At 61.2% G+C, this 24291-nt stretch overlaps 2 protein-coding genes across 9 annotated transcripts in view; one reads left to right on the forward strand and one right to left on the reverse strand.

Annotated features, from left to right (window-relative positions):
- Window positions 1-725: 725 nt before the first annotated feature.
- Window positions 726-15493, forward strand: SELENOO (selenoprotein O). The gene is made up of 9 exons (XM_023257658.2): window positions 726-1333; window positions 6333-6536; window positions 7866-8046; window positions 9300-9430; window positions 9802-10082; window positions 13327-13477; window positions 14385-14570; window positions 14743-14899; window positions 15002-15493. The coding sequence occupies exons 1-9, from the start codon at window positions 753-755 to the stop codon at window positions 15164-15166; spliced, it is 2037 nt and encodes a 678-aa protein (XP_023113426.2). The 5' UTR covers window positions 726-752; the 3' UTR covers window positions 15167-15493.
- The window catches only part of TUBGCP6 (tubulin gamma complex associated protein 6), a 32027-nt gene continuing 13032 nt past the window's right edge, over window positions 5297-24291 (reverse strand). For 2 of the 8 annotated variants that reach the window (XM_045062563.1, XM_045062559.1), the window contains 17 exons: window positions 23455-23604; window positions 22709-22790; window positions 22523-22611; window positions 22325-22440; window positions 21270-21408; window positions 20879-20947; window positions 19155-20670; window positions 18925-18977; window positions 18573-18714; window positions 18317-18485; window positions 18019-18160; window positions 17732-17926; window positions 17517-17649; window positions 17233-17446; window positions 15773-15972; window positions 15565-15669; window positions 13885-15127 (listed from right to left, as the gene is read on the reverse strand). In XM_045062563.1, the coding sequence (XP_044918498.1) occupies window positions 15578-15669; window positions 15773-15972; window positions 17233-17446; window positions 17517-17649; window positions 17732-17926; window positions 18019-18160; window positions 18317-18485; window positions 18573-18714; window positions 18925-18977; window positions 19155-20670; window positions 20879-20947; window positions 21270-21408; window positions 22325-22440; window positions 22523-22611; window positions 22709-22790; window positions 23455-23604 (3501 nt within the window). In that variant the 3' untranslated portion in view covers window positions 13885-15127; window positions 15565-15577. Of the gene's footprint in view, window positions 5494-13884; window positions 15128-15564; window positions 15670-15772; window positions 15973-17232; window positions 17447-17516; window positions 17650-17731; window positions 17927-18018; window positions 18161-18316; window positions 18486-18572; window positions 18715-18924; window positions 18978-19154; window positions 20671-20878; window positions 20948-21269; window positions 21409-22324; window positions 22441-22522; window positions 22612-22708; window positions 22791-23454; window positions 23605-24291 lie in introns of those variants that run through there. The other 6 variants (XM_045062564.1, XM_045062562.1, XM_045062561.1 and 3 more) reach the window with 6 other exon arrangements.

The raw sequence follows: 24291 nt of genomic DNA on the forward strand, positions 1-24291 counted from the left end.
TTCAGGGAAGTGCTATGCAAGCAAAAACACAGGGTGCCAGGCGGCACTCAAGGAGCAGCGTGGCGCCGGGTGGGCATGGAATCCAGAACTCCTGTGAGGAATCCTGCTCCGAGCAGAGGAAGAGCGGGAGCAAAGGCGCTCCTGCACCGGAGAGGCTCCAGGCCAGAGTCTCGCCCAATCTCAGCTTTGGCTTTGCCCTGGGGCTCTTCCCGGGCGGTCCCCACCGACCTTCCTGGACAAACATCCTCTTTCCCTCCTGTCCCGGTGCCCGGCGCAGCTAGAGGACGATCCGGAGACAGACCCTCGGCACAGAGCGGGGCCGGGGCCGACCTTGGCTTCACCCTGGCGGTCTACTAGGGACGTCGCTCAGCACGGTCACCCCACTCGGAGCACTCAGTCCCTACTGTCCGGTGTTTCCCGGGTCGGACCTCCAGGGACCTGCCGGCTCCTCACGCAGAGCAGCCATTCTAGACGGCCCCGTTCCCCCGCTCCCCGGTCCGCTCTAGCGGACCAGCCCCCGGCGCGCTAGTCCTTTTCCCGGCCCATCCCCACGCCCGCCACTCCGCGGCCGCGGGGCGGAACCGCAGGAGCGGACAGGCGTACTCTGCAACCAATCAGAGACCGGCCTTCGCGGGCGCGGCCCGCGCAGGCGCAGTAGTAAACACTGATTCCCCCAGTGATTGGGTGGCGGGGCACGCGGGGCCGGGACTTCCTGTCGGGGCAGAGGGACTTCCGCCGCAGCGGCCCCGCGGATGGCCGCTCTCAGGGCTGCGCTCGGGGCTTTGCTCGCGGCAGCCCGTGTCCGGTCGCCGCCCCTGGGCCAGCGCCCGCCGCGGGCGCCCTGCTCCGCCTCGGCCGCCGCACGCGGCGCTGCCATGGAGCCGGCGCCCCGCTGGCTGGCGGGTCTGCGCTTCGACAACCGCGCCCTGCGCGCGCTGCCCGTGGAGACGCCGCCGCCCGGCCCCGAGGGCGCCCCGTCCGCGCCGCGGCCCGTGCCGGGGGCCTGCTTCAGCCGCGTGCGGCCCGCGCCGCTGCGCCAGCCGCGCCTCGTGGCGCTGTCGGAGCCCGCGCTGGCGCTGCTGGGCCTGGGCGCGCCGCCCGCCGACGCCGCCGCCCGCGAGGCGCGCGAGGCCGAGGTCGCGCTCTTCTTCAGCGGCAACGCGCTGCTGCCGGGCGCCGAGCCCGCCGCGCACTGCTACTGCGGCCACCAGTTTGGCCAGTTCGCGGGGCAGCTGGGCGACGGCGCCGCCATGTACCTGGGCGAGGTGTGCACGGCGGCCGGCGAGCGCTGGGAGCTGCAGCTCAAGGGCGCCGGCCCCACGCCCTTCTCCAGGTGGGCCCTTCTCCAGGTGGGCCGGGGCGGGTGGCTGGGGCCCGGAGGGGGCTGACCCCCGAAAGCGGCCCGCACGCCCTTCTCCAGGTGGGATGGGGCGGGGCCGGTGTGTGCAGCCCCACCGTTTTCCTCCCTAGTTGGGGGTGAGATGTACCTGGAAGTTTCACCTAAGGGCATAGGACACGAGAGGGGTCCGGCATCCTGGAGACGGGAACAGCTTGTGCAAAGGCCCTGAGATCAAAAGGAGAGGACAGGAGGAGGGGCAGTGGCCGCTGGGCCTCCTCCCCTGCTGAAGTGCTGCCGCCAAGTGCCCTTGTCCCCTCCGACCGGTATAGTGAGGGGACCCTGCCGCCTCTGATCTCAGAGCAACTGGCAGTTGCTCTTGTCCCGTTCTCATAAACGACACAAGGACTTTGGAATCAGTTCTGTGTGAGACACTCGCGTCCTCCCCACCTCCCCCCGCCCACCCCCGGCCTGGCCACGGTGCTCAGGGGAGGCGGGGTGATTTGTCAGCAGTCTGAAAGCTACTTGGGCGGTCTGCTTCCCTCCAACACTGGCATCCCAGATGCGGCCAGTGCCCTGGAAGGGACAAGAAAGACCTCCTCAGATCCCGTTCCCCGAGTGGACATTCTCCCAAGCACAGGCTTCCAGGCACTTGTGGGCCAGAGCCTGGCTCCAGATCCCAGCAGCCTGACCCAGCAGGGTGCTCTTGTAGCCGTCCTGCCTCTTCTGTACAGACAGTCTGTTCTGCTCTTTTCCGTCAAACGGTTCGTGCATGTAGTCCGTGTTTGTTAAATGGCTGAAAGGGTTACACCCAAGTCGGCGTTTTAGGTGCAGGGAAATCCTAAGGGCCTGTCTCCCCTCTGGCCACTTCCCTTTGCCCTCCCTCCAGGGACTGAATGCGCCCCTCCCCGTCTCCCCGCAGCAGCTCCATCTCTGACCCACAGAATAACTGGTTTTTCCTCATCCCCCAGGCTCCAGACCTTTCTGTCTGTAGCGCCACCGCCACCCCCTGCAAACAACCCGCGCCTGCTAAGAGTTGTCTGCACCAGTGGCTAACGGAAGTTTCTGCTCATTGGAATGGGTGCTTCTCACCCTAAGGCCTGTTCATTCTTTTGAGCACCTTTAAACTTTATGTATTCCTTTGTGGTCGTTTATTTTTGCCAGTTATAAAGACAAACCTTTTTGTGAGTAATCTGCTGTTGGAAGTTGCTTTTTATATTTGAAGACTTGAGTTTTAAGTCCCATGTTTTCAGACCTGAGGTCTGCTAACATATTTTTTTTAACATTTGTTTATTTTTAGAGAGAGCGAGCGAGTGGGGGAGGGGCAGAGAGAGACAGGGAGACAGAATCCCAAGCAGACTCCACACTCAGCACAGAGCCTGACATGATCTGTGGGACAGATCCCACAAACCGTGAGATCGTGACCTGAGCTGAAATCAAGTCAGACACTTAACCAACTGAGTCACTCAGGTGCCCCTAGGATATTTTTTCTTTAAAAGAAAGCAGTAATTTACCCTTTATTCAGGTTGGCACCCACCTACCCCACCCCACCCCTCCCTGTGTCCTGTGGTCCCCAGCTTCAGCAAGACTTGAGGCTAACGTCCAAAGTGGCTACGAGTGGCTTAAAGCCAGCTGCTGCTGGATACCCAGGTGTGGCTTTTGGGGGGTGGACAGGTGACCTCTCGCCTCTGCCTCCTGCGTGCCACGGGGTTGGGCTTTCAGGATATGCCTCTCCTGGCAGGTACGGAAGAGCTTTTCCTCAGTTGGGTCCATCCCAGCAGCTGCACTGGGAACTGACATGGGTGTACAGGAAAAGGGACTGTTGTCATGTGTCCTCTGGCTCTGTGGGTGCAGGACTGCTTTCCGAGGCCCTTTACCCTTGCTGTATAATCGTTCAGTTCTGGCTTTTGCTTTGAGAACCCTGCCTTGAGCAAGAATATGGCTGCGTATTTTCAGGACCATTTCTATCAGATTCAAGATTAAATTGCGCTGTGCTAACTTCCTACTGGATGTGAAATCTAACCGGATTAGAAGTAATCCCCAGGGCCAGGGAAGGGTGGAATGACATTTGAGGACAGGTTTCCTTGTCACAGGTCCTCACATAGACTAGAAGGAGGTGAGTGGAGTGCAGCTGTGAACCGAGGGTCACGCTGGCCAGAGGCCGACACAGTGAGCTCTGGGGTGACTGCCAGGTCTGGTTTCTAGAGGTGTCACTTACACGAGGATGAGCCATAGGCAAGGTGAGGCAGGAGGCCTAGATGTGTCTAGTGGAGCCTTGAGGACCACGATCGTAACAATACGTGCAGAATAAGCATTTGACGAAAGCCAGCACCCATTCGTGACAAAAATTCGACAAACTAGGAAGAGAGGAACTTCCTCAAATTGATAAAGAATTTCTACAGAAAACCACAGCTACCATCTACTTGGTGAGGGCCTGGAAACTCTCCCACTAAGATCAGAAACAAGGGAAAGTTGTTTCCCCCACCATTGCCTTTCAGCATCATACTGGAAATCCTAGCTAACGCAGTAAGACAAGAAAAGGAAATTAAAGGCATACAGATGGAGATGGAAGAAATGAAACTGTCTCAGTTTGGGGATAAACATCCACAGAAAATCTCAAAGATGTGACCAAAATGAATAAGCAGTTACAGCAAGGTTGCAGGATCCGAAATTATACAAAAGTCAATCCCTTTACCGTATAAGCAATGAGCAATTTGAATTTGAAATTAAAAACAATACTATTTACCCTAGCACCCTTCAAAATGAAATAGGTATTAATCTAACAAAACATATACAAGATCTTTATAAGGAACATTGTAAAATTGATAAAAGATGCCAAAAATAAAGAAATGGAAAGACATTCCATGTCCACGGACAGGAGGACTCACTATTGTCAAGATGTCACTTGGTCCCAATTTGACTTCAGTACAATCCCAACAGAATCTCAGGTCATTCTGTAGATACTGGTGACAGGATTCTAAAGTTTGCAGAGAGAGGCAAAAGACCTAGAATGACCGACATGACACAAAGAATGGCAAAACCAGAGAACCAGCTTTACTGACGACGAGCCTTACTGCAAAACCATAGGCATTAGGTAAATGCAGTGTCGGTGAAGGGATTGCTCAGTGGAGTAAGGACAGACCTCCCCCTCGGTACAGCCAGCTGATCCTTGACAAAGGGGCAAAGATCGTCATGCCAACAGATGGCACTGGGACAACTGAGCACACACACAAAAGGTATCTAGACACGAACTTGCCACCTTTCGCAAAAGTAAACTCAGAGCAATCATAAACCTAAGTGCAAAAGTATAAAACTCCTAGAAGATAAAAAGCCCGGAGGACCTTGGGTTCGGACGTGACTTTTTAGATCTAACACCAAATACAAGATCCATGAAAGAAGTCATTGATGAGCCGGACTCCATTAAAGTTAAAACTTTTTTGCTCTGCAAAAACAAAACAAAACAACACCCCTTGTGCTCTGCAGTAGACAAAATCGAGAGTGAAAAGAAAAGCCACAGACGGGGGAAAATATTTGCAAAAGATGCATCTGATAAAGGAGTGTTGTCCGAAGTAGACCAAGAACTTCTTAAATTCAATCATAAGAAAACAAACAACCTGGGCCCTTAAAATGGGCCAAAGACCTGAACAGACCTGACACCAAAGAGGAGACACAGATGGAAAGCAAGCTCCTTGAAGAGACGCTTCGCCTCGTGAGTTACCAGGGAAATGCAAATTCTCACGGCGACGAGATGCCGCTGCACACCTGCAGGGGGGGGGGGGGGCAGACCCGGGGCACCGACAGCACCAGGTGCCGGGAGGCCATGTGGCAGCAGGAGCACGTGCTCCACCCACTTGCTGGTGGGTGCAAGGCGGTGCCGTTACCTCGTGGCCCAGCAGTCGTGCTCCTGCTGTTTACCCGAAAGACTGAGAGCCTGTGTCCACACAAAACCCTGCACGTGGGTGTTCGTAGCGGTTTTATTCAGACCTGCCAAAACCTGGAAGCAAGCAGCACGTCCTTCAGGAGGCAAATGGACCGTGGCGCCTCCAGACGAGGGAATAGGACTCTGCACAGACGAGAAGCGAGCGCTCGGGCCGTGGGAAGACATGGAGGAGGACGACGAGAAAGGAGCCAGTCTGCGCTGCGACTCTGGCTGCGAGCTTCCGAGGAAGGCGGAAGTACGGAGAGGAAGAAAAGACCATGAGTTACAGGGGAGGGGTGAGCGGGTGGAGCACGAGGATGTTAGGGCGGCAGCGGTCTGTGTACGGTACCATAATGATGGGTCCACGTCGTCGCCCATCTGTCCAAACCCCCACGGTACACAGCGCTGGGCGTGACCCCGTTTAAACGTGGACCTTGAGTGATGATGGCGCATCCAGGTAGACTTGCTAATGGTGACAAATGTCCCACCTGGTGGGGACGTTGACAGTAGAGGCCACGAGGGCAGCAGGGGGCCTGTCGTCATTGCCGTGAGCCTGGAACTGCTCTGATAAAGTCTTAATCATAATAGAGGCTTGGGGTAAAAAAGCAGTTCGAGCCCTCCAAGGCCGTCCGGCCGTCCGTCCATCCGTCCGAGGGACTCTGAGATCCCCCTTTCGTATGCGAACGATGCTGTCGTGCGTTACCGTTACCGTAGGAGTGCTTTTGTAAAACGAATTCTTTGTAAGAACCAAGTTGCAGATGCACGGGGTGAGTGTGTGGCGCTTGGCTGCTTCCCGCTGGGGAGGCCCGAGGTGGCCCTCACCGTCCTCGGCATCGGTCTGGCCTCCGGCTACAGGCCGGCACTCGGTGCCTTGGCCGCCGGGTCTGGGGCGACGTTCGGGCCTCATCAGTGCCAGGTAGCATGTGTGATAGGGTTCTCGCGCGGTCACATTAGAGCTGCCCGTGGGTGATTTTTAGGAAGCCCTTGGAATGCTTTCAGTCCCTCCCATCTGCCGCCTGAACCTTGGTGTCGAGTGGACGCCTGCCTGATGGCACGATGACCTGTGTTTGATTTCAGACAGGCTGACGGCCGCAAAGTCCTGCGGTCGAGCATCCGAGAGTTCCTGTGCAGTGAGGCCATGTTCCACCTGGGCATCCCCACCACGCGGGCCGGGGCCTGCGTCACATCCCAGTCCACAGTTGTCCGCGACGTGTTCTATGATGGTAATCCAAAATATGAAAAGTGCACGGTTGTGTTGCGTATAGCTTCCACTTTTCTAAGGTAATGCCGGGGTCCCCTCGGGCTGTCTGAACGCTTGCTGTTGTCAGGCTGTAGGTCTGTGCTTAGACAGCGGGGAAGTCTGGTAGATGAAACGCCCCATGGTGACACGCCGTTTGGACCCCCCATCCCACGGCGGGTCCCTAGAACAGCGCCAGCGCACCGTCCAGGAGATGGATGCTCTGCACCTGCGGGGACGGAGTCGCAGGTGCAAAAGGCCCTGGGCGTGTCTGGGCCGGGAACCCTGTCCCGCGTGCGGGTCACTGTGCCCCGCCCGCCCACACTCCCCGACCGGCCCGTTCCCACCAGGCAACAGCCTGTGTAGCTGGAGGGAGGCTGGTGTGGGCGGGCCCCCCGAGGCAGCAGTGGGGGGGGGGGGGGGGGGGCGGTATAGAGCGGTTTACTTGGGAGTTCGTGAGAAGGAACTGCATCAAAGTCGCCAAGAAAATGGCCTCGTTTGTGTCACCGTGAACGCAGGCTGCTCCACACCTGACGAGCTCCGGTTGGCTGCGGCCATTCTCCACTCAGTTCATGAACCGGAACCTTCTCTGGTTCCCGTTCCTGACGCAAGCCTGGTTCTCCGTGACGTCACCGCGCTGTCTGGCGTCACACGCTCTTCTGCTTACCTGAACCCACGCTTGTCAGGAAGTGGCTGTGGCATCTTAGGGCCCCCTCCTGGAGCCAGGCAGACCCCGTGTGTATCAGGGGCAACGGGGCCATTCCCCTGGTGCCTGCCGGCCCCACCCACGCCTACAGCTCAGAGTCCCTGGCTTTTCCTTTCATCCCCTGGGGACAGAGGAGCCAGGGCAGTGATCGGCCTCACCCCAGGGGACCCAGGGCTTCTTCCTGCAGAAGCACCAGACTGCTCCTGCCCTGTACCTGGCAGGAGGTCGGGCGGCATCCCTGGCCTCCACCCACCACCTCCCGGGGCTGATGCCGGACCTAAAAACCAAAAATGTCTCCAAGCGGTGCCTCACACCCTCCGGGTGACACCCAGTGCAGAGCCACTGCTGACCCTGCTTGTCACCCCACCACGGGATGCCCGTCACTGACGTGCTCCTTGACGCAGGGGGAGGGGCACAGAGCCCTCCTCGTGCCCGGAGTCAGCCCTGTGTTCCTGGGCCTCCCGCATGCACACCCGCGGCTGTGTGGGACTTGACCAGAGTCAGGCTGGTTCTGTGTCACTGAAAGATTAGTTCTGTTCTTGTTGGTTTTGTTTTAATCAGCGTGTTCTTCCCACGCTCCTAGGCGGGTATCTAGCAGCCAGACTTTTCTTCCCACGACGGGGCAGAGTCACGTTTAACCTGTTAAAAACTTGGGTCTTCCCTCCAGGTTTGGATCCTTTGAGATTTTTAAGTCTGCAGATGAGCACACAGGGCGCGAGGGCCCCAGTGTGGGGAGGAATGACATTCGAGTACAGATGCTGGACTATGTGATCGGCACGTTTTATCCCGAGATCCAGGCCGCTCACGCCGACAACAGCGTGCAAAGGAATGCGGCCTTCTTCCGGGAGGTAGGTGTGGCGGTGCCCTGGCCCCGGCCCTACCTGCTGCTGAGGACCCGGTCTACTTGGCTGGTGGACAGAGGTTCTCACTTGGTATCCCTGCCCCTGTCAGTCACTCCCCTGTCCCAAACCCAGTCACCACTTGTTGGCTTTGAGCAGGACCGACTTCTTGGAAACCCTCCGTCAAGGTCAGGGGTCCTGGGACAAACCAAGGATCATTTTGTTTCAGTGGCACTGGCGTGTGTCCATGTGCCCCCGCCGAGCCCCGCAGGACAAGTGTGAAGGGAATGACCCCAATGCGCTGGGTACCCAGCCACGCACACCTTTTCTGACCCAGTCCCTCGGTTTGATGGAGGTGCTGACCCCGCGGCTTGCGTCTGCGCCTCCCCTCCCCCCAAGGGCCATCAGGCGTGGCTTCCGTGCAGAGGTCACCCATGACACTGAGAATGTGGCCGCGGCACTCCATCAGCTGACCCAGCTCAGGGCCTGCAGTGTCAGCGAGGGGGTGAAGGAGAAGGCAGGGGCACGGTTGAGCACGGCTTCCATGAGAAGGAGTGCCAAGCAGGTGTCTGTGGGGCCTCGTCCTGCCTGACCCTGGCCACTCTCTTGACCTGTTTTAGCCACGCTCTGGTTCTTGCCTTCTTCTGTGGGCAAGCGCCTGGGCTGTGGGCTGCCGGGAGGTGTCTCGGGGTTCCGCTCGCAGCCGTGATGGGTGATGGGGCAGGTGTGTCTGGGGCCAGTGCCTGCGGGTGCTGGCCGGGCACCCTCGAGGCCGCGCGGGGGTGGGGGGCACAGGGGGGCTGCATGGGCAGTGGATGGGGCCGCGTGAATGGCCCGCTGGCAGCCCACTGGGCCGCGGCAGGTAGGTCATTGGCCTCCTTGTTCGGCAGCTCGAAGGACGAGATGGGGCCCTGGGCACAGCAGCCTGGACCAAGGGCAGGATTTGTCTGCTCGCGTGCGGACTTCCTCATGTCCATGCCATTGTCCTCCTGGGCCCGAGTCGCGGGGATATCGAGGTTCCCTGACATTTTTGGTTTCTTGGGTAAAAGCCACGATCAGGGAGTATGCGAAAGAGGGAGGTGGCGAACGTGGGGTTGGAGCCTCCACACACCTGCTCGTCCGAGATGCCTTTTCCTCCGCACGCATTCCGTCCTGTCCTCCCCACACGTGTCAGCGGGGAGGCCAGAGGACAGGCCCTGCGGGAATCGGGGCGGGAAAGAAGGGGTGGGGGCAGGGGGCAACCCGCGCCTGTTGTGCTGCAGGTGACCCGTCGCACGGCCCGGATGGTGGCCGAGTGGCAGTGTGTGGGCTTCTGCCACGGCGTGCTCAACACGGACAACATGAGCATCGTGGGGCTCACCATCGACTACGGGCCCTTTGGGTTCCTGGACAGGTGAGTGGCCCGGGGCAGCAAGTGGGCGCCGACAGTGCAGGGACCGCTGGGGAGAGGCCTGCGGGTATATGCATCTGCTCTGGACGTTTTGTCCAGCATTTAGTTGTTGGATGTGCCTGGCTGGCCATTCCCAGAGGAAGACGTCCCCTGGAAGGTTCTGAGCAGAGAAGCGTTTTAAAAGGGCGCCTCCACTCCCAGATCGGGAGTGGGCTGAAGGGGCCAGGGCGGGAGCAGGTGGTGAGCAGGGGGGATGCACCCGGCCAGAGGGGTCCGGCCGGGGCAGGGGAGCGGTGGCCACACAGGCACGGCCTTTGGGCACCCCCGGGGGTTCCGCATCGTCCCCTTGATGGCTCTCTCACCCTGTGTGGCAGGTACGACCCTGACCACGTGTGCAATGCCTCGGACAACGCCGGGCGCTACGCATACAGCAAGCAGCCCGAAGTGTGCAAATGGAACCTGCAGAAGCTGGTTGAGGCCCTGGAGCCCGAGCTGCCCCGCGAGCTGGGTGAGGCCATCCTGGCGGAGGAGTTTGACGCCGAGTTCCGCCGGCACTATCTGCAGAAGATGCGCAGGAAGCTGGGCCTCGTGCGTGCCGAACTGGAGGACGATGGAGTGCTGGTGGCCAAGCTCCTGGAGACCATGCACCTAACCGGTGAGTGTGGCCAGGCAAGTGCGCCACGGTGGGGGGGGGGGGGGGCCTTTTCATTTGGGTGAAATAATACAGCGCGTAAGACGTACCGCGTCAGCCATTAAGTGAGCAGTTCGGGGCACCAAGCACGTTCACTGTGGCACAGCCAGTGTCTCCAGACTCGTCAGTGTGCGAAGCGGACACCGTGTCCCCGTTGCACTCTCACCCCCATCTGCCTCCCCAGCCCCTGGCGCCCCCGTTCTGCCTTCTGTCTGTGGATCTGACTCCTCCAGGGACCTCATGTGAAAGGGGTCCACACGGGATTCGTCCTCGTGTGCTGGCTTCCTCCACCGAGCAGCGTCCCCAAGGCTCATCTGTGGTGGGGCAGCGGGTATCAGGATTCTGGTCCCTTGCAAGCTGAGAGGTACCTCGTGGTGTGCAGGGACCACGCTTTGTTCCCCGGTTATGGACTGATGCACACTTGTTTTCACCCTTGAGCTGCTGAGGAAAACGCTGCTGTGGAAACACACATACCAGTAGGCGTGTGAGTCCCTGTTCTCGGTTCTGGGGCTGCACCTCCAGGCGGAGTTGCTGGATCCCGTGTGGACCTAACCAGACTGCTCTGGCTGGAGCTTCTGGTTCATGTTGACCGGAAGTGGTCCAGTGGGTGTTCCCTTGTTCCTGCCCTCAGGGGAGTGCTCTCTGTCTTTCACTGTTAAGTATGAGGCTGTCTGGCTTTTTTAGATACGGGTTTTGTGAAATTGAGGGTTTCCTTCTATTCCTAGTTTGGAGTATTTTTACCATTTTGCATCAGTTGAGATGAACACGTGGGGGAAGCTCCTCCCTTCGCACCCCGTCTTAGTCAAGTTAAACCGCCGTAATAAACCACACAGACTGGGCAGCTTACCCAGCAGACCTCAATCTGTCACAGTTCTGGAGGCTGGAGGTCGGAGATCGGGGTGCAGCGTGGCCAGGTTGCTGGGGTGGGGCTCCTTCCAGGGCAGAGAACAGAGAGGCAGCGAGGGCTGGTGGCTCTTCTCCTGAGGGCGCAGACCCCATCAGGAGGGCCCCAGTCGACATTTGTACAGGAGGTTGGTCCGCGGTAGCTTTGGCTTCAATATCTACGCATGCTGCTCTCATAAAATGAGTCAGGAAATGTTCTGTCCTGTCCTGTTTTTCAGAAGAGCTGAAGGAGGACTGGTGATAATTCTCTGATATTTGGTAGAACTTACCAGTGAGGTCCTGACGTTTTCTTTGTTGTCAGAGTTTTGATTCCTGATTCCGTTTCCTTACTTGTTACAAGACTACTCAGATTTTCCATTTCTTCGGAATCTGTTGTGGCAGATTGTGTTTCTGAGAATTTGCTGATTACCTCTGCGTCATCTAATTTATCAGCATGCAGTTGTTCACTCTTCTCAGAGTCTTTCATTTCTGTATAATCTAATCAACACTCCTGGCCCCATTTTCATTTCTGGTTTTAGCTGAACGTGTCTCTTTTTGTCAGTAGCTAAAAGTTTGTCAGTCTTGCTGATCCTTTCAAAGAACCAGCTCTTGGTTTCATTGGTTTTTGTTCTCTATTTCATTTACCTCTGCTCTAACCTTTCTTTCTTCCTGCCAGCTTTGGTCTTATTTTGTTCTTCTAATCCCTCAGGTATAACATGAAGTTATTGAGATTTTTTTTTGAGATGACATGTTAACACTATTAGTTGCAGGTGTACATGAGTCACTCTTTGCACACACTGCAAAATGATCACTACCGTTAAGTGTAGTTAACATCCATCACCACACAATTGCAAATTTACTTTTTTCTTGCGATTGAGATTTGTTCTTTTAACAGGTATTTAGCATCATAAATTTCCCTCTGACCACTGCTTTTGTGGCATCCTGTAAATTTCAGTATGCTGTGTTTTTATTTTCCTGCCTCTAAGTATTTCCTAATTTTCCTTGTGATTTGTTTTTGTTTTTTGGACCCACTGGTTAATTTTGACATTATTTGTGAATTTGCCAGCTTTCCTTCTGTTAGTGATTTCTGTCTTCATCCCGCTGTGGTTGGAAGAGATACGTCTTTTTAAACATATTCAGACTTACGTTGTATGGCTGAACATGTGACCTGCCCTGGAGATTGTCCCGTGTGTACCTGAGAAGACTGGACGGAGTTCTGTTGAGGTCTGATGCAGTAGCGTGACAAGCATTCGAGTTCCCCATGTCCTTGTTGGTCTGCGGTCCAGACATCCCATCCATTATCCAAAGTGGGCTGCTAAATCCTCCAGCTCTTAGAGAACCATTCTGTTTCTTGTTACGTTTTACATAGGTTTGCTTTGTAAGTTTTGGTGCTCGTTTGGCACATACACTTATAAAAATCTTTCTGATGAACTGTTTTACCAGTAGATAAGGAAAACCGTGGTCATTTACCGATTTCTTACTGAAAGTCTACTTGTCTGACTCAACCAGTTGAAAGTATCTTATGGACAGTGTGTAGTTTTGTTTGTTTTAATTTCAGAGTCTGCATGAGAGACAGCAGGGGAGGAGCAAAGAGAGGGAGACAGAATCCCAGGCCGGCTCAGTGCTGTCAGCACAGAGCCCGACACGGGGCTCGCGCCCACAAACTGTGAGATCATGACCTGAGTCCAAATCAAGAGACACTTCACTGAGCCCCCCAGCCGCTCCTGTAGTTGTCTTTTTTTTTTTTTTAAGCTAGAGCAGCAGTTCATGGAGGACACCAGTGTGGAGGGGTGGGCGGGACAGCACAGGAGAGGCCGTCTGCTGATCCATTTACTTTTAAAGTCCTTACCCATGAGGACTTCTGCCGCTTTATTGTTTTCTGTCCCTCATTTCCTCCATTTCTGCTTCTGTGTTTCGTTTATTGTCCTGGTTCCCTTCTCATTTCCTTCTGTGTGTATTTTTAGGATGTTTTCCTAGTGTTTCAACAACTCGGGCCGAGGACTCTGAGTATCTGTTGTGTGTTGAGCCCTGTTCGTTCTGAAGTGTTTCAGGGGCTTCTCCTTGACGCCCCGTGGCTCCTTTAGTAGGCTGGGGGGCTTGTGAGCACAGCAACAGTGGCCAGGGATGACCCTGGTGCCTTTGCCGTACTGACCTCAGAGTGGTGGCCAAGCTGGGTGGCAGGTGTGCGGGGATGAGGAGGAGTCTGGAGAGCAGGGGTCGGGAGCCCTCGGACCCGACCCTGACGAGGCTGCCCGGCGTCGTGGGCGCCGGTGCAGGAGGCGAGGGCCGGGCCTCCGCCTGCACCCTGAGCGCCGGCGTGTTGCAGGTGCCGACTTCACAAACACCTTCCACTTGCTGAGCTCCTTCCCAGTTGGGCCAGAGCCCCAGGGCATGCCCGAGTTCCTGGATGCGCTGACCGCACAGTGTGCCTCCCTGGAAGAGCTGAAGCTCGCCTTCCGACCCCAGATGGATCCCCGGTGGGTACCCCGGTCTCCCTTCCTTGGAATGGGCTTCCAGAAGGAGAGGACCATTCAGAACAGAGCATGTTGGGATGTTGGGGAGAGCTAGCTAGGGCACCTGGGGAAGCAGGCAGGCCCCCGCATCTGCGGCGCTGAGGCCCACTGGTCAGAGGGAAGGGCAGCAATGCTGCCACCGCACAGGGAGGCCAGTGGCACAGGCTGGGGGGGGGGGGGGGGGCAGCTTCCCGGAATGGCTCTCGTCTGCCCAGGAAGGACTCCGTGGGCCCTCGGGTATCACCAGCCAGGCCACGCTTTCCTGTACCATCTCCCCTGAAGGAGCACACGGTGTCCTGAGGGTGCAGCCCATGCTCCGAGTAAGACGTGGGAAGCATGGTTTCCGGGTTTTGATAAACAAGCCAACAGACTGTGGTTCGAGAGAATTTAGTGCAGCGCTGTGGTGAGTGGCTGCTGGCTGCCAGGACACACAGGGAGGACCGGCTAGCAGGGCCTACGGAACACAAAGCCAGCGTGACTGGGGAAGGGGGTGTCAGTGCTGTCCCTGCTCGCCGGGCCCTCGAGGACCCCGCCTGTGGTCACTGTGGAGAAACAGCCAGCAGTGACCTTCCCCTGGGGGAAGTCACTGTGGGGTCGGGACACAGGCAGGGGCCAAGCAGCAGGGAGAAGTCAGCCTGCAGCACCCGCCCCTCGGGGTGCACTCTTTCCACGACACGGAAGGGCTGTCGCAGAGCAGGGGTGGACGGCTGCCTCGCCCGTCGGCCCGGGTCACCCCCCACACACACACACCGGGGCTGTCGGCGGTGGCACAGCAGAGCCGCTGAAGCCATTGCCACCTCCTCCGTGCCCAGACAGCCATCTTCCGGGTGCCCAGTGGTCGGGACGCGCCTCACGCTGCCCCTCTGCACAGGCAGCTCTCCATGATGCTGATGCTGGCGCAGTCGAACCCTCAGCTCTTTGCGCTCATCGGCACCCGAGCCAACGTCACCAAGGAGCTGGAGCGCGTGGAACAGCAGTCGCGGCTGGAGCAGCTGAGCTCGGCTGAGCTTCTGAGCAGGAACAGGAGCCACTGGGCCAACTGGCTCCAGGAGTACAGGTGAGGCCGGCCCTGCCATCCGGGGTCGGTGAGGCTCCAGGTCGGGGCGCTGACCGCCCGCATCACCATCTCCCCGTGACGTGCCTGCAGACGACTCACCATGCAGGGAACCAAGCCCGGGAGATGTGGGAGGGGTTATCTGCTGGAAAGATGAACTTGGATGTGATTCCAGAGCCCGGCTGGAGAAGGACAGGGAGGGCGCCGGCGACAGTGACACCTGGCAGGCCGAGCGCCTGCGCGTCATGCGTGCTAACAACCCCAAGTACGTCCTGCGGAACTACATCGCACAGAATGCCATCGAGGCTGCCGAGAACGGAGACTTCTCAGAGGCGAGCAGACGCCTGCCCCTCCTCCGTCCCTGGGTCCGGCAGCAGGGGCTGGGTGAGGAGGGACAGGCAGGCCCTAAAACCCCTCTTCTTGCTCTTCTCCAGGTGCGGCGGGTGCTGAAGCTCCTGGAGGCCCCCTACCACAGGGAAGGCGAGGCTGCTGAGGTCCTGGAGGCCGAGGGGGCCGGCGGGGCACACGGCGGGGGACGCTCCTACAGCAGCAAGCCCCCGCTGTGGGCGGCAGAACTGTGTGTGACGTGATCCTCGTAACTGCCTCGGAGGCCTCCACACGTGGAGCCCCCGAGGCCTCGAGCCCCACAGAGTCCTTGAGGCGGTGGGCGCCCAGCGGGCAACCCCACGCCCCGTCTCTCCATGACGGCCGAGACGTCCAGTCAGGACCTGACCCGTCTCTGTCTGACACAGACTCAGCAGCCCCGCCCCACGCTCAGCGCGCTCCCCACGAAAGCCGCTTGGTGCGAGGACAGGAGGTGCGACAGGAGCTCAGCAGGGGGAAGCAGGCCCAGGTGGGCAGAGCGGCCCCAGCCCCTACCTACCGGGCAGACACGGTCCCCAAATAAACCAGCAGCTTCCCCGGCCCGTCTCCGTGTGGTCACTGCGCCCTGACCCGCCCTCCCGGGAAGGCCAGGTGCTGGGGGGGGGGGGGGCACCTGTGTCGTGGCCTCAGGCATCCTGGTAGTAGCTATTGAAGTTGATGCGCAGCAGGAAGTCCTCCAGGTGGGGCTGGTAGCCGCGGTTCACCAGCTTGGTCACCACTGGTGGTGGAGGGAGCAGGGGAAACGGCTCAGCCAGGACCCCCCCCCCCCGTAGCTCCTGCCCTGCGGCCCCCAAGCCCACCCGGCCCTAGGGGACAGTCACCTTTGAAGAGGAAATGGGAGTAGTACTTGAAGGTGCTGTAGGACTGCTGCATGAGGGCAAAGTTGGGGTGCTCGGCACCCCGTGGGCCGCCAGCCGGGACCCAGGGCTGGGAGATGAGCTGGCTGCGGAACTTGAGGACCAGGCTAAAGATGCTATGGATGACATTCATGACAGGTGCAGCCTTCTCGGTCAGCAGGCCCCTGGGGAGACAGGCGGCTTTTGGGGGGGGCAGCCAGTGGGAGACAGTCCCCTGGGGAGACAGGCGGCTTTTGGGGGGGGCAGCCAGTGGGAGACCGTCCCCTGGGGAGACAGGCGGCTTTTGGGGGGGGCAGCCAGTGGGAGACCGTCCCCTGGGGAGACAGGCGGCTTTTGGGGGGGGCAGCCAGTGGGAGACCGTCCCCTGGGGAGACAGGCGGCTTTTGGGGGGGGCAGCCAGTGGGAGACCGTCCCCTGGGGAGACAGGCGGCTTTTGGGGGGGGCAGCCAGTGGGAGACCGTCCCCTGGGGAGACAGGCGGCTTTTGGGGGGGGCAGCCAGTGGGAGACCGTCCCCTGGGGAGACAGGCGGCTTTTGGGGGGGGCAGCCAGTGGGAGACCGTCCCCTGGGGAGACAGGCGGCTTTTGGGGGGGGCAGCCAGTGGGAGACCGTCCCCTGGGGAGACAGGCGGCTTTTGGGGGGGGCAGCCAGTGGGAGACCGTCCCCTGGGGAGACAGGCGGCTTTTGGGGGGGGCAGCCAGTGGGAGACCGTCCCCTGGGGAGACAGGCGGCTTTTGGGGGGGGCAGCCAGTGGGAGACCGTCCCCTGGGGAGACAGGCGGCTTTTGGGGGGGGCAGCCAGTGGGAGACCGTCCCCTGGGGAGACAGGCGGCTTTTGGGGGGGGCAGCCAGTGGGAGACCGTCCCCTGGGGAGACAGGCGGCTTTTGGGGGGGGCAGCCAGTGGGAGACCGTCCCCTGGGGAGACAGGCGGCTTTTGGGGGGGGCAGCCAGTGGGAGACCGTCCCCTGGGGAGACAGGCGGCTTTTGGGGGGGGCAGCCAGTGGGAGACCGTCCCCTGGGGAGACAGGCGGCTTTTGGGGGGGGCAGCCAGTGGGAGACCGTCCCCTGGGGAGACAGGCGGCTTTTGGGGGGGGCAGCCAGTGGGAGACCGTCCCCTGGGGAGACAGGCGGCTTTTGGGGGGGGCAGCCAGTGGGAGACCGTCCCCTGGGGAGACAGGCGGCTTTTGGGGGGGGCAGCCAGTGGGAGACCGTCCCCTGGGGAGACAGGCGGCTTTTGGGGGGGGCAGCCAGTGGGAGACCGTCCCCTGGGGAGACAGGCGGCTTTTGGGGGGGGCAGCCAGTGGGAGACCGTCCCCTGGGGAGACAGGCGGCTTTTGGGGGGGGGCAGCCAGTGGGAGACAGGTGGCTGCTGGGGGGCGGGGAACCCTACCACCACCACGGCTCGAGGCACCAGGAGCAGCTCACCTGAAGACGGCCTTGTGCAGGTACTCTGCGTGCGCACGCTGGATCTCCTCAAGGTCGCCCACCCCGGCCAGCCGGGCCCGGAACTCACACCAGGTGACGTGCAGTATCTGGTTGGCGATGTAGCCCTGCGTGACCTTCACGAAGTGCTGCATCTCGTGCTTGAAGAGCTGCAGCTGGCGGAACTGCACGGAGCCGGCCGCGCGGCTCACCAGGGCTGTGGGAGGGCGGAGGGGTCAGCCGGGGCCCCCGGCCAGGGGCGGGCGAGGGCTGCGGCCGGGCCTCACCTGCGCGCTTGAGGTGGAAGCAGATGTCCTTGAGCGTCCACATCATCAGCTTCAGCTGCAGCAAGAAGGAGAAGATGCCGCTGTACCTGCTCAGGCAGCTCTCGGTGACCACGATGTTGAGGGGCCAGTCCACCTGCGGGGAGGGGGGTGGGGGTGGCTCAGCGTGCCCCTGCAGCCCAGCCCCCTCCCCGCCCACTGGGCGACGCCTTGCTGACCTTGTACCTGAGCTCCAGGCAGTTCAGCACGTCCGGGGCGTTGGGGGCAAACGCCTCGGGCAGGAACTTGAGGGCAAAGGAGAGGTTGGCGGCATACGGGGTGTCCCCGTGCAGGCTGTACTGCAGGGCCTTGCTCAGCACCGAGTTGAGCACCAGCGGGTTGAGGAGCTCCCCGGGCGTCTGCCCCGCCCCCAGCTGAGGCAGGAGAGGGCACACGCGTCCGGAGGGAGTCCCGGCGCCACCGCCCTCCCCCCCCCACCCCCACCCGACCCTGGCCCGGGGGTCACCTTCTCAAACAGCAGGTCGCTGAGGGACTGGGCAAACTCTCCATCCTCCATGAGCAGGAAGTGCCGCAGGGCCTCGAAGTGCGCCTCCAGGCCGAGCTCCACGAAGTAGTAGTCCACCGCAGCCTTGTTCACCAAGGAGACGCTGGCGGGCGGGAGGGCGGGGCCTAGAGTCAGGGGCAGGGCGGGGCCATCTGGGGACAGGGTGCCTAGGGGCAGGGTCGGGGTGGGGGCAGGGCCAGCTGGGGGCGGGGCCACGGCTCAGGCGCAGGACGAGGCTTTCCGTAGGGAGGGCACTCACTGCGCGGCCAGCGGGGCGGTGATGGAGTGCTTCATGAGCACGGGCAGCGGCAGCAGCTCACTGAGCTCCACCGCTGTCTCATCTGCATCCGACCGGACCCGGGGTTCCTCGGGGAGGGAGAAGGCCCGCGGAAGCCCGTGGTGTAGCAGGTGGGCGACAGGAGGCTCTGCTGCAGGACGGCACGCTGCTGTCAAGCCGCGAGGCCCGTCCGGCCGGGCTTCCGCCTACCCACCTGCCCACGTGGCTGGCCACTCACACATGGCCTCGTAGCTGTCCGGGTATTGCTCCAGGCGGTACTGCTCCGCCAGGCCCGTCAGGTAGGCCTGCTCCTGGCCCCAGCGCTGGGCCGCAGCCTCCTCCTCACCAAGGCCAGGGCTGCTCCCGGTAGCCACGCCTTCCTAGAACGACCAGGCCTCAAGGAACCCGCCCCTTCCTTGTACGGAAGAGGAAAGAAAGGGGGAGGGGGTTTCCCCAACATGCTGCCCCATGCCGGAAGGCCAAAGCCCTCACTGCCCATGCCAGGCTGGGGGGGAGTGGGGGCGGGTAGAGGCAGCACGGCTTACTCCCCTGACCCCTGACCCCTGACCCCCAACCATGTCTGCCCTGACCTGTGAGCTTGAAGGGTGGCTTGGAGAGAGGTCCTCAGTGTCCCCACTTCTCCCTGGTCGTGAGCAACACAAGTTGGGCAGGAGGGAGTATCAGGGTCAAGTGCCTCCTACAAGGTGGCTCCCCCCGAGTCCCCAGGGCCGCAGACTTCTTGCCCTTCCTCCTTGCCCCAAACCCCTCTTGGGCCCACAGGTGCCACCCATGATAGGACAGCTGTGGGGGCCCCACTGACCTGGCTCCTCAGGGATACTGTCTCCCAGAGCCCCAGATGCAGCCACTGCAGACAGCGAAGCCTGGTCACTCGCCTCCCCACTGCCGGAGCTGACCACGTGACTACACGAACCATCTGAGGCCCTGTCTGCAGGCCGCCGCGGCTCATGCCCCCCGACAGGGCTCTGTGCTCCCAGGCTGAGGCCTGACTGGGACTCATGGTCAGTGGGGCTCTGGTAGGGCGCGGGTGTATCGGGCTGGTCTTCCCCAGAGAGTGCACCCAGCACCACACGGGACTGAGACACATGTCCATGGACATTCCATCGTGGTCGGGCGGGGGCCACGTCGCACACATTCTCTCCCACCTTGATGCTGGCGTCAGACACGTGTCCGTGGACGTTCCATCGTGGTCGGGAGGGGGCCACGTCGCACACATTCTCTCCCACCTTGATGCTGGCGTCAGACACGTGTCCGTGGACGTTCCATCGAGGTCGGGAGGGGGCCACGTCGCACACATTCTCTCCCACCTTGATGCTGGCGTCAGACACGTGTCCGTGGACGTTCCATCGTGGTCGGGAGGGGGCCACGTCGCACACATTCTCTCCCACCTTGATGCTGGCGTCAGACACGTGTCCGTGGACGTTCCATCGTGGTCGGGAGGGGGCCACGTCGCACACATTCTCTCCCACCTTGATGCTGGCGTCAGACACGTGTCCGTGGACGTTCCATCGAGGTCGGGAGGGGGCCACGTCGCACACATTCTCTCCCACCTTGATGCTGGCGTCAGACACGTGTCCGTGGACGTTCCATCGTGGTCGGGAAGGGGCCACGTCGCACACATTCTCTCCCACCTTGATGCTGGCGTCAGACACGTGTCCGTGGACGTTCCACTGTGGTCGCGAGGGAGCCATCCCAGAAGCATAACCCCCTGCGGGAATGCTGCCCCCTGGCACATGCCCAAGGAGCTGCCCCATGGCCTGGCTACTCCCTTCCTGGGAGGATCTGAGTCTAGGGGGGTGTGAGTGAGGCACAGCCATTGGCCCATCTGGGACACATGTGTTCTCCAGCTGCATGAGACTGTCCCCCCACAACTGCTGCCCCTCATTACTCGAGCCACCTCCTACAGTCTGGAGAGACGCTGGGGAAGCCAAGGTGACCACAGCCGGCCTCAGGATAGTTCTGAAATCATACTCCTGTGGCCCAGAGGGCTCTGTGCCCGCCACTTCAGACACAGCAGAGGGAGGCAGGTCTGAGCCGATGGTCTGCAGCGCCTGCTCCAGGATGGGGGCCACACCAGCGTGCTCAGCCTCTCCAGCCTCCCGGGCTGTGGGCAGGAAGTCTTGGATACCGAGGCCCTCGGAAAACGGCCCCGGCCTGCCCACCCGCTCTGGCTGCGGGCCACAGACCGCCGCCACCAGAGGCCGGGGGAGCCGCGGTGTCTGGGCGCTCGGGCAATCGTAAGCAGCCACGTGCCGCCCTGCATACCCAGAGTCACAGGTGCTGCCTCCGGCTAAGTGCTCGGGGCCTGGAGACGAAGCCTGAAACAGAAGTGGGTGTTGGTCCCTCCAGTCATCCGGCTCCGTCCCCCGAGCTCAGTTCTGCAAGCAGCACCAGAGCTCACCAGGTGGGGAAGTGTCGGGACGAGCCAGGCCCAGCACCCACTGTGCCCCCAGGGCAGCGCACACCGGGGCATCCAGCTCACGGAGCCCCCTGCTGCACCCCCGACGCCTGCCCCCAGCCCCTCACCTGGGAGCGTGCACCAGGGAGGACGGCTGGGGCCTCCGAGGACTTCTCGCACACGTCCTTCAGCATCTCCTGAAATTCAACCACCAGGGTGGGCATCCAGTCCACTCAAGCCAACCCCGAGCCTCAGCGCCCTCACCCACCGCCCACCACCCCCGTGGCGCGGAGACGAGAAGAGGCTCGTGCCGCACTCTCTCGCAGCCTGGGCCTACAGGGAGCCACGGCCCCGTCTGTGTCGTCTGAGGGCAGGACGCTCACGTTCCAGTCTTGGCACCTCTGAGCAACGGATGCGAGTCACCGCCCCTCCCCCAGAACACAGGCCCGTGTGCCACCTCAGGGGCTCCGAGTCCCCCACGGCCCAGGGGAGGGGCTCCATCGGAAACCACAGGGATACCCGAGTGCGCCTCTCATCTTCTACGAGGAAACGCAGCCGCGCGCCTGCCAGTCTGTGCCTCTGGATCTTCCACAGCGCCTTCTGCTCTCGACGAGCCGCTTCTGCAGACAACTTGCTGTAATGGTCCACCAGCGCCTGCCTGAAGCCACGCCCAGAGATGTTGCCACGGTCACCCGGTGCCGTCCAGCCGGTGCCCGGGAGGCTAGGATGGCTCACGGCAGAGGCCCTCGGCGGGCAGTCTGCACTGCTGGCACCCTCCCGGGCCAGCAGCTGCTCCCTCCGGCCCCCGTGGGGGCCTCGCCGGGCAGGTCTCTCTGCCCAGAAGACTGGGAGCCCGGAGGGGCAGGCCCCCGCCAGGGCTCAGCAGATGACTGCTGAACAAATGCCAGAATGAGCCCTATGCAGCCGCAGCCGGAAGCAAAAGGCCGGCAGGGGGCCCGGGGGGTGGAAATGAGCCCTACGAGGCCCGAAGCGAAAGGACAGGCAGGGGGCCTGGGCTGCCAGGCCTCTCTTCCTGAGCTGCACAAAAGGTGCCTCGCCAATCTGCCGGTGCCAAATGCAGAGAACGCGGCACAAATCGAGAGGTGCACAGCAGCAAAGCCCAAAGCCACCACGTCGCTCCTGGCGATCTGGGCCCTCTCACCGCAAGCACCCGGGTTCAGACCTGGGCTGGCTCATTCCCACCTGGCGGCCTCAGACCAGGGGCACAGCCTTTCTGCTACAAACAGGAGAACGATATCCAGCCACCCACCCACCCACACACACCAGGGTCCAGGCGCACACGCAGATGCACGCTCCATCACCAGTATCCCGGGTCAGGACCCGAGACAGACGACAAGCAGCAAGTGACAGTGCCCCACAGAGGTGCCGCTGGGAGACACCAGGGACACAGGGGAGGGCAGGACAAGTTAATGGCACCAAAGCGACATAAGCAGTCAGTTCAGGGGGACGTTCTGCGTCCAGACTCCTGCTCTCCCTACCTGGGAGATCTTCAAAGGAAAGAGAAGACCATCACAAGACCACCCCAGGAGGGTCAGCCCGTGGCGGCCACCTACCTCGCCTTCCTCTCCAGCTGCTCCTCCAGGGCCCTCAGCCTCCTCTCCCTGTCACGGAGCTCTCGGGCATAGCCGAAGTCGCCATCCGGGTCCTCCTGCCTGGCCGCCCGGCGCCTCTGCACACAGGACCCACACGCGGTCTTGCTGGTCACAGCCAGACTCCGTGGGCCCACACCCACGCCAGGCCCCCCGGCCTACCTCCTGGTCCCTCACAAACTGCTCCTTCAGCCGCTGGAACTGCTCTCGCTTCCGGGCATCCAAGGCCATGCGTTCAGACGTCTGCCGGTCTAGTGGAGATGGGAGAGGCGGTGTTACCTGCAGCGGGGAGGCGGGGGGGGGGGGGGGATGACAGAACCGCAGGGGGAGGCCCCGAACCCCACGCACCACTGAGCGCTCGCAGGACCCTGGATGCTGCCTCCCGGGCCTGGACGATCAATTCTTGTTTGGCGATTTCCATTCGTAATTCCTGAAAAGAGCCATCTGTAAACACCACATCCTAACTCCCTCCCTCCTCCCTCCAGGCCAGCCTGGGGGTGGGGGCTGCGCACACCCAGGCCGGCCCCTCCAGCTATGAAGGCGCCCCACCCTGCACAGCAACAAGGCGAGGTAGTCTACGCGCCCTCAGAGCAACCCAGGGCCGAGACCCAGGGCCAAGACCCCAGGCCTGTGTGTGCCCACCCCGGAGGGCTCCCCGACAGGGAAGGAGGGCCAGCCCCCTCCCCTCCTCCAGCTCTACCCCCTCCCCCTCTACTTGCTCTCTCAGGTCTGCCCACCCCACCACCCTCCCGTATCTCCCTGTGGCCACCAGATGCCAGGCCACAAAGGGCTCTCCATCAAACCCCTCCCCGGGTACACAAAATACGCAAAAGTTCGGGTCAGTACACCAGCCCCTTCCAAGCAGGGGAGGAGCTCACAGAGGCCACCGAGTACAGGAGCCTTGGGTCCTCCTGTCCTGCAGTCACTGCTCAGCCAGTCCCAGAGAAGAGAGGACAGAGCCCCTGCCCCGTGCACCCCCCACCCAGGTACCCTACCCGGACAGAGAACACGAGGGCCAGCCTCACCATGTCCTACGCCCCTCCCCATCAGCCCAAGGCCCTTAGAGGGAAGGACGGGCAAGGAAAGGCCGGCACCTTCTCCTCCTTGCTGATGGAGCTGTGGCGCGCCACCCTCTCCATGCGCCCCACGTAGATGGCGCAGTCCCTCTCCACCTCCTTCAGCTCCTCCGGGGAGAAAATCACCGAGATCCGAGGGACAGGGACGTCGGACCAGCAGAGGTAGTGCTGCCAAGAGGGAGAACCTGAGGTGAGCCCAGCGACACACAGACCCACAGCCGGCTCCTCCTGTTTCCGGTGACTCGTGGGGACAGCTCGCTTTCTCAGAAACACCTCTTTCGACCAAGGGGCACAGCTCCAGGGCCATCACAGACGGGCTGTGGCGGTCTCTGCCCGGGCCAAGGCTGCCCTGCGGCACAGGCCATCCTGCCTCCCAGGAACAACCCTCTGGAAGCTGTGAAGACTGCAATCCCCTCAGCCTCCCTCACTGGGAGGAGCGTGGGCCGTGGACACGGCACTCACACACCGCGGTCGGCCCAGACGCCACTGCTGGCCGCCCCCGAGGCCTGGCCCTCCCCACGTCCGGGCAGCTCCATTTTTTTCTTGGCCCAGCGCAGGAGGGGCCCCGTTAGCCACAGGCTGAGCCTGGCCCCTCCCCAGCCCCATACAGGCAGCCTGCTTGCCTCTCTGCTCAGACAGCAGCAGCACCCCTGGCGCAGGGCCTCAGCCCCACGGACGATGGGGAAGCTGCTGTCCAGGCCTCCCCTTTGGAGGAGGCAACCCTGGCAACCCCTTCTTCCCCACCCTCCCAGCCAGGACACAGCTCCCTGCGGATGTGGCCCAGCCCTGGCCCGCCTGGGGCAGCTCCCTGTGCAGAGGGACAGAGGGAACCCTTGCCCACCGGGGTGGCACCCC

The sequence above is a fragment of the Felis catus genome, chromosome B4 (genome assembly GCF_018350175.1).
Source record: "Felis catus isolate Fca126 chromosome B4, F.catus_Fca126_mat1.0, whole genome shotgun sequence".
Classification (NCBI taxonomy): Eukaryota; Metazoa; Chordata; class Mammalia; order Carnivora; family Felidae; genus Felis; species Felis catus.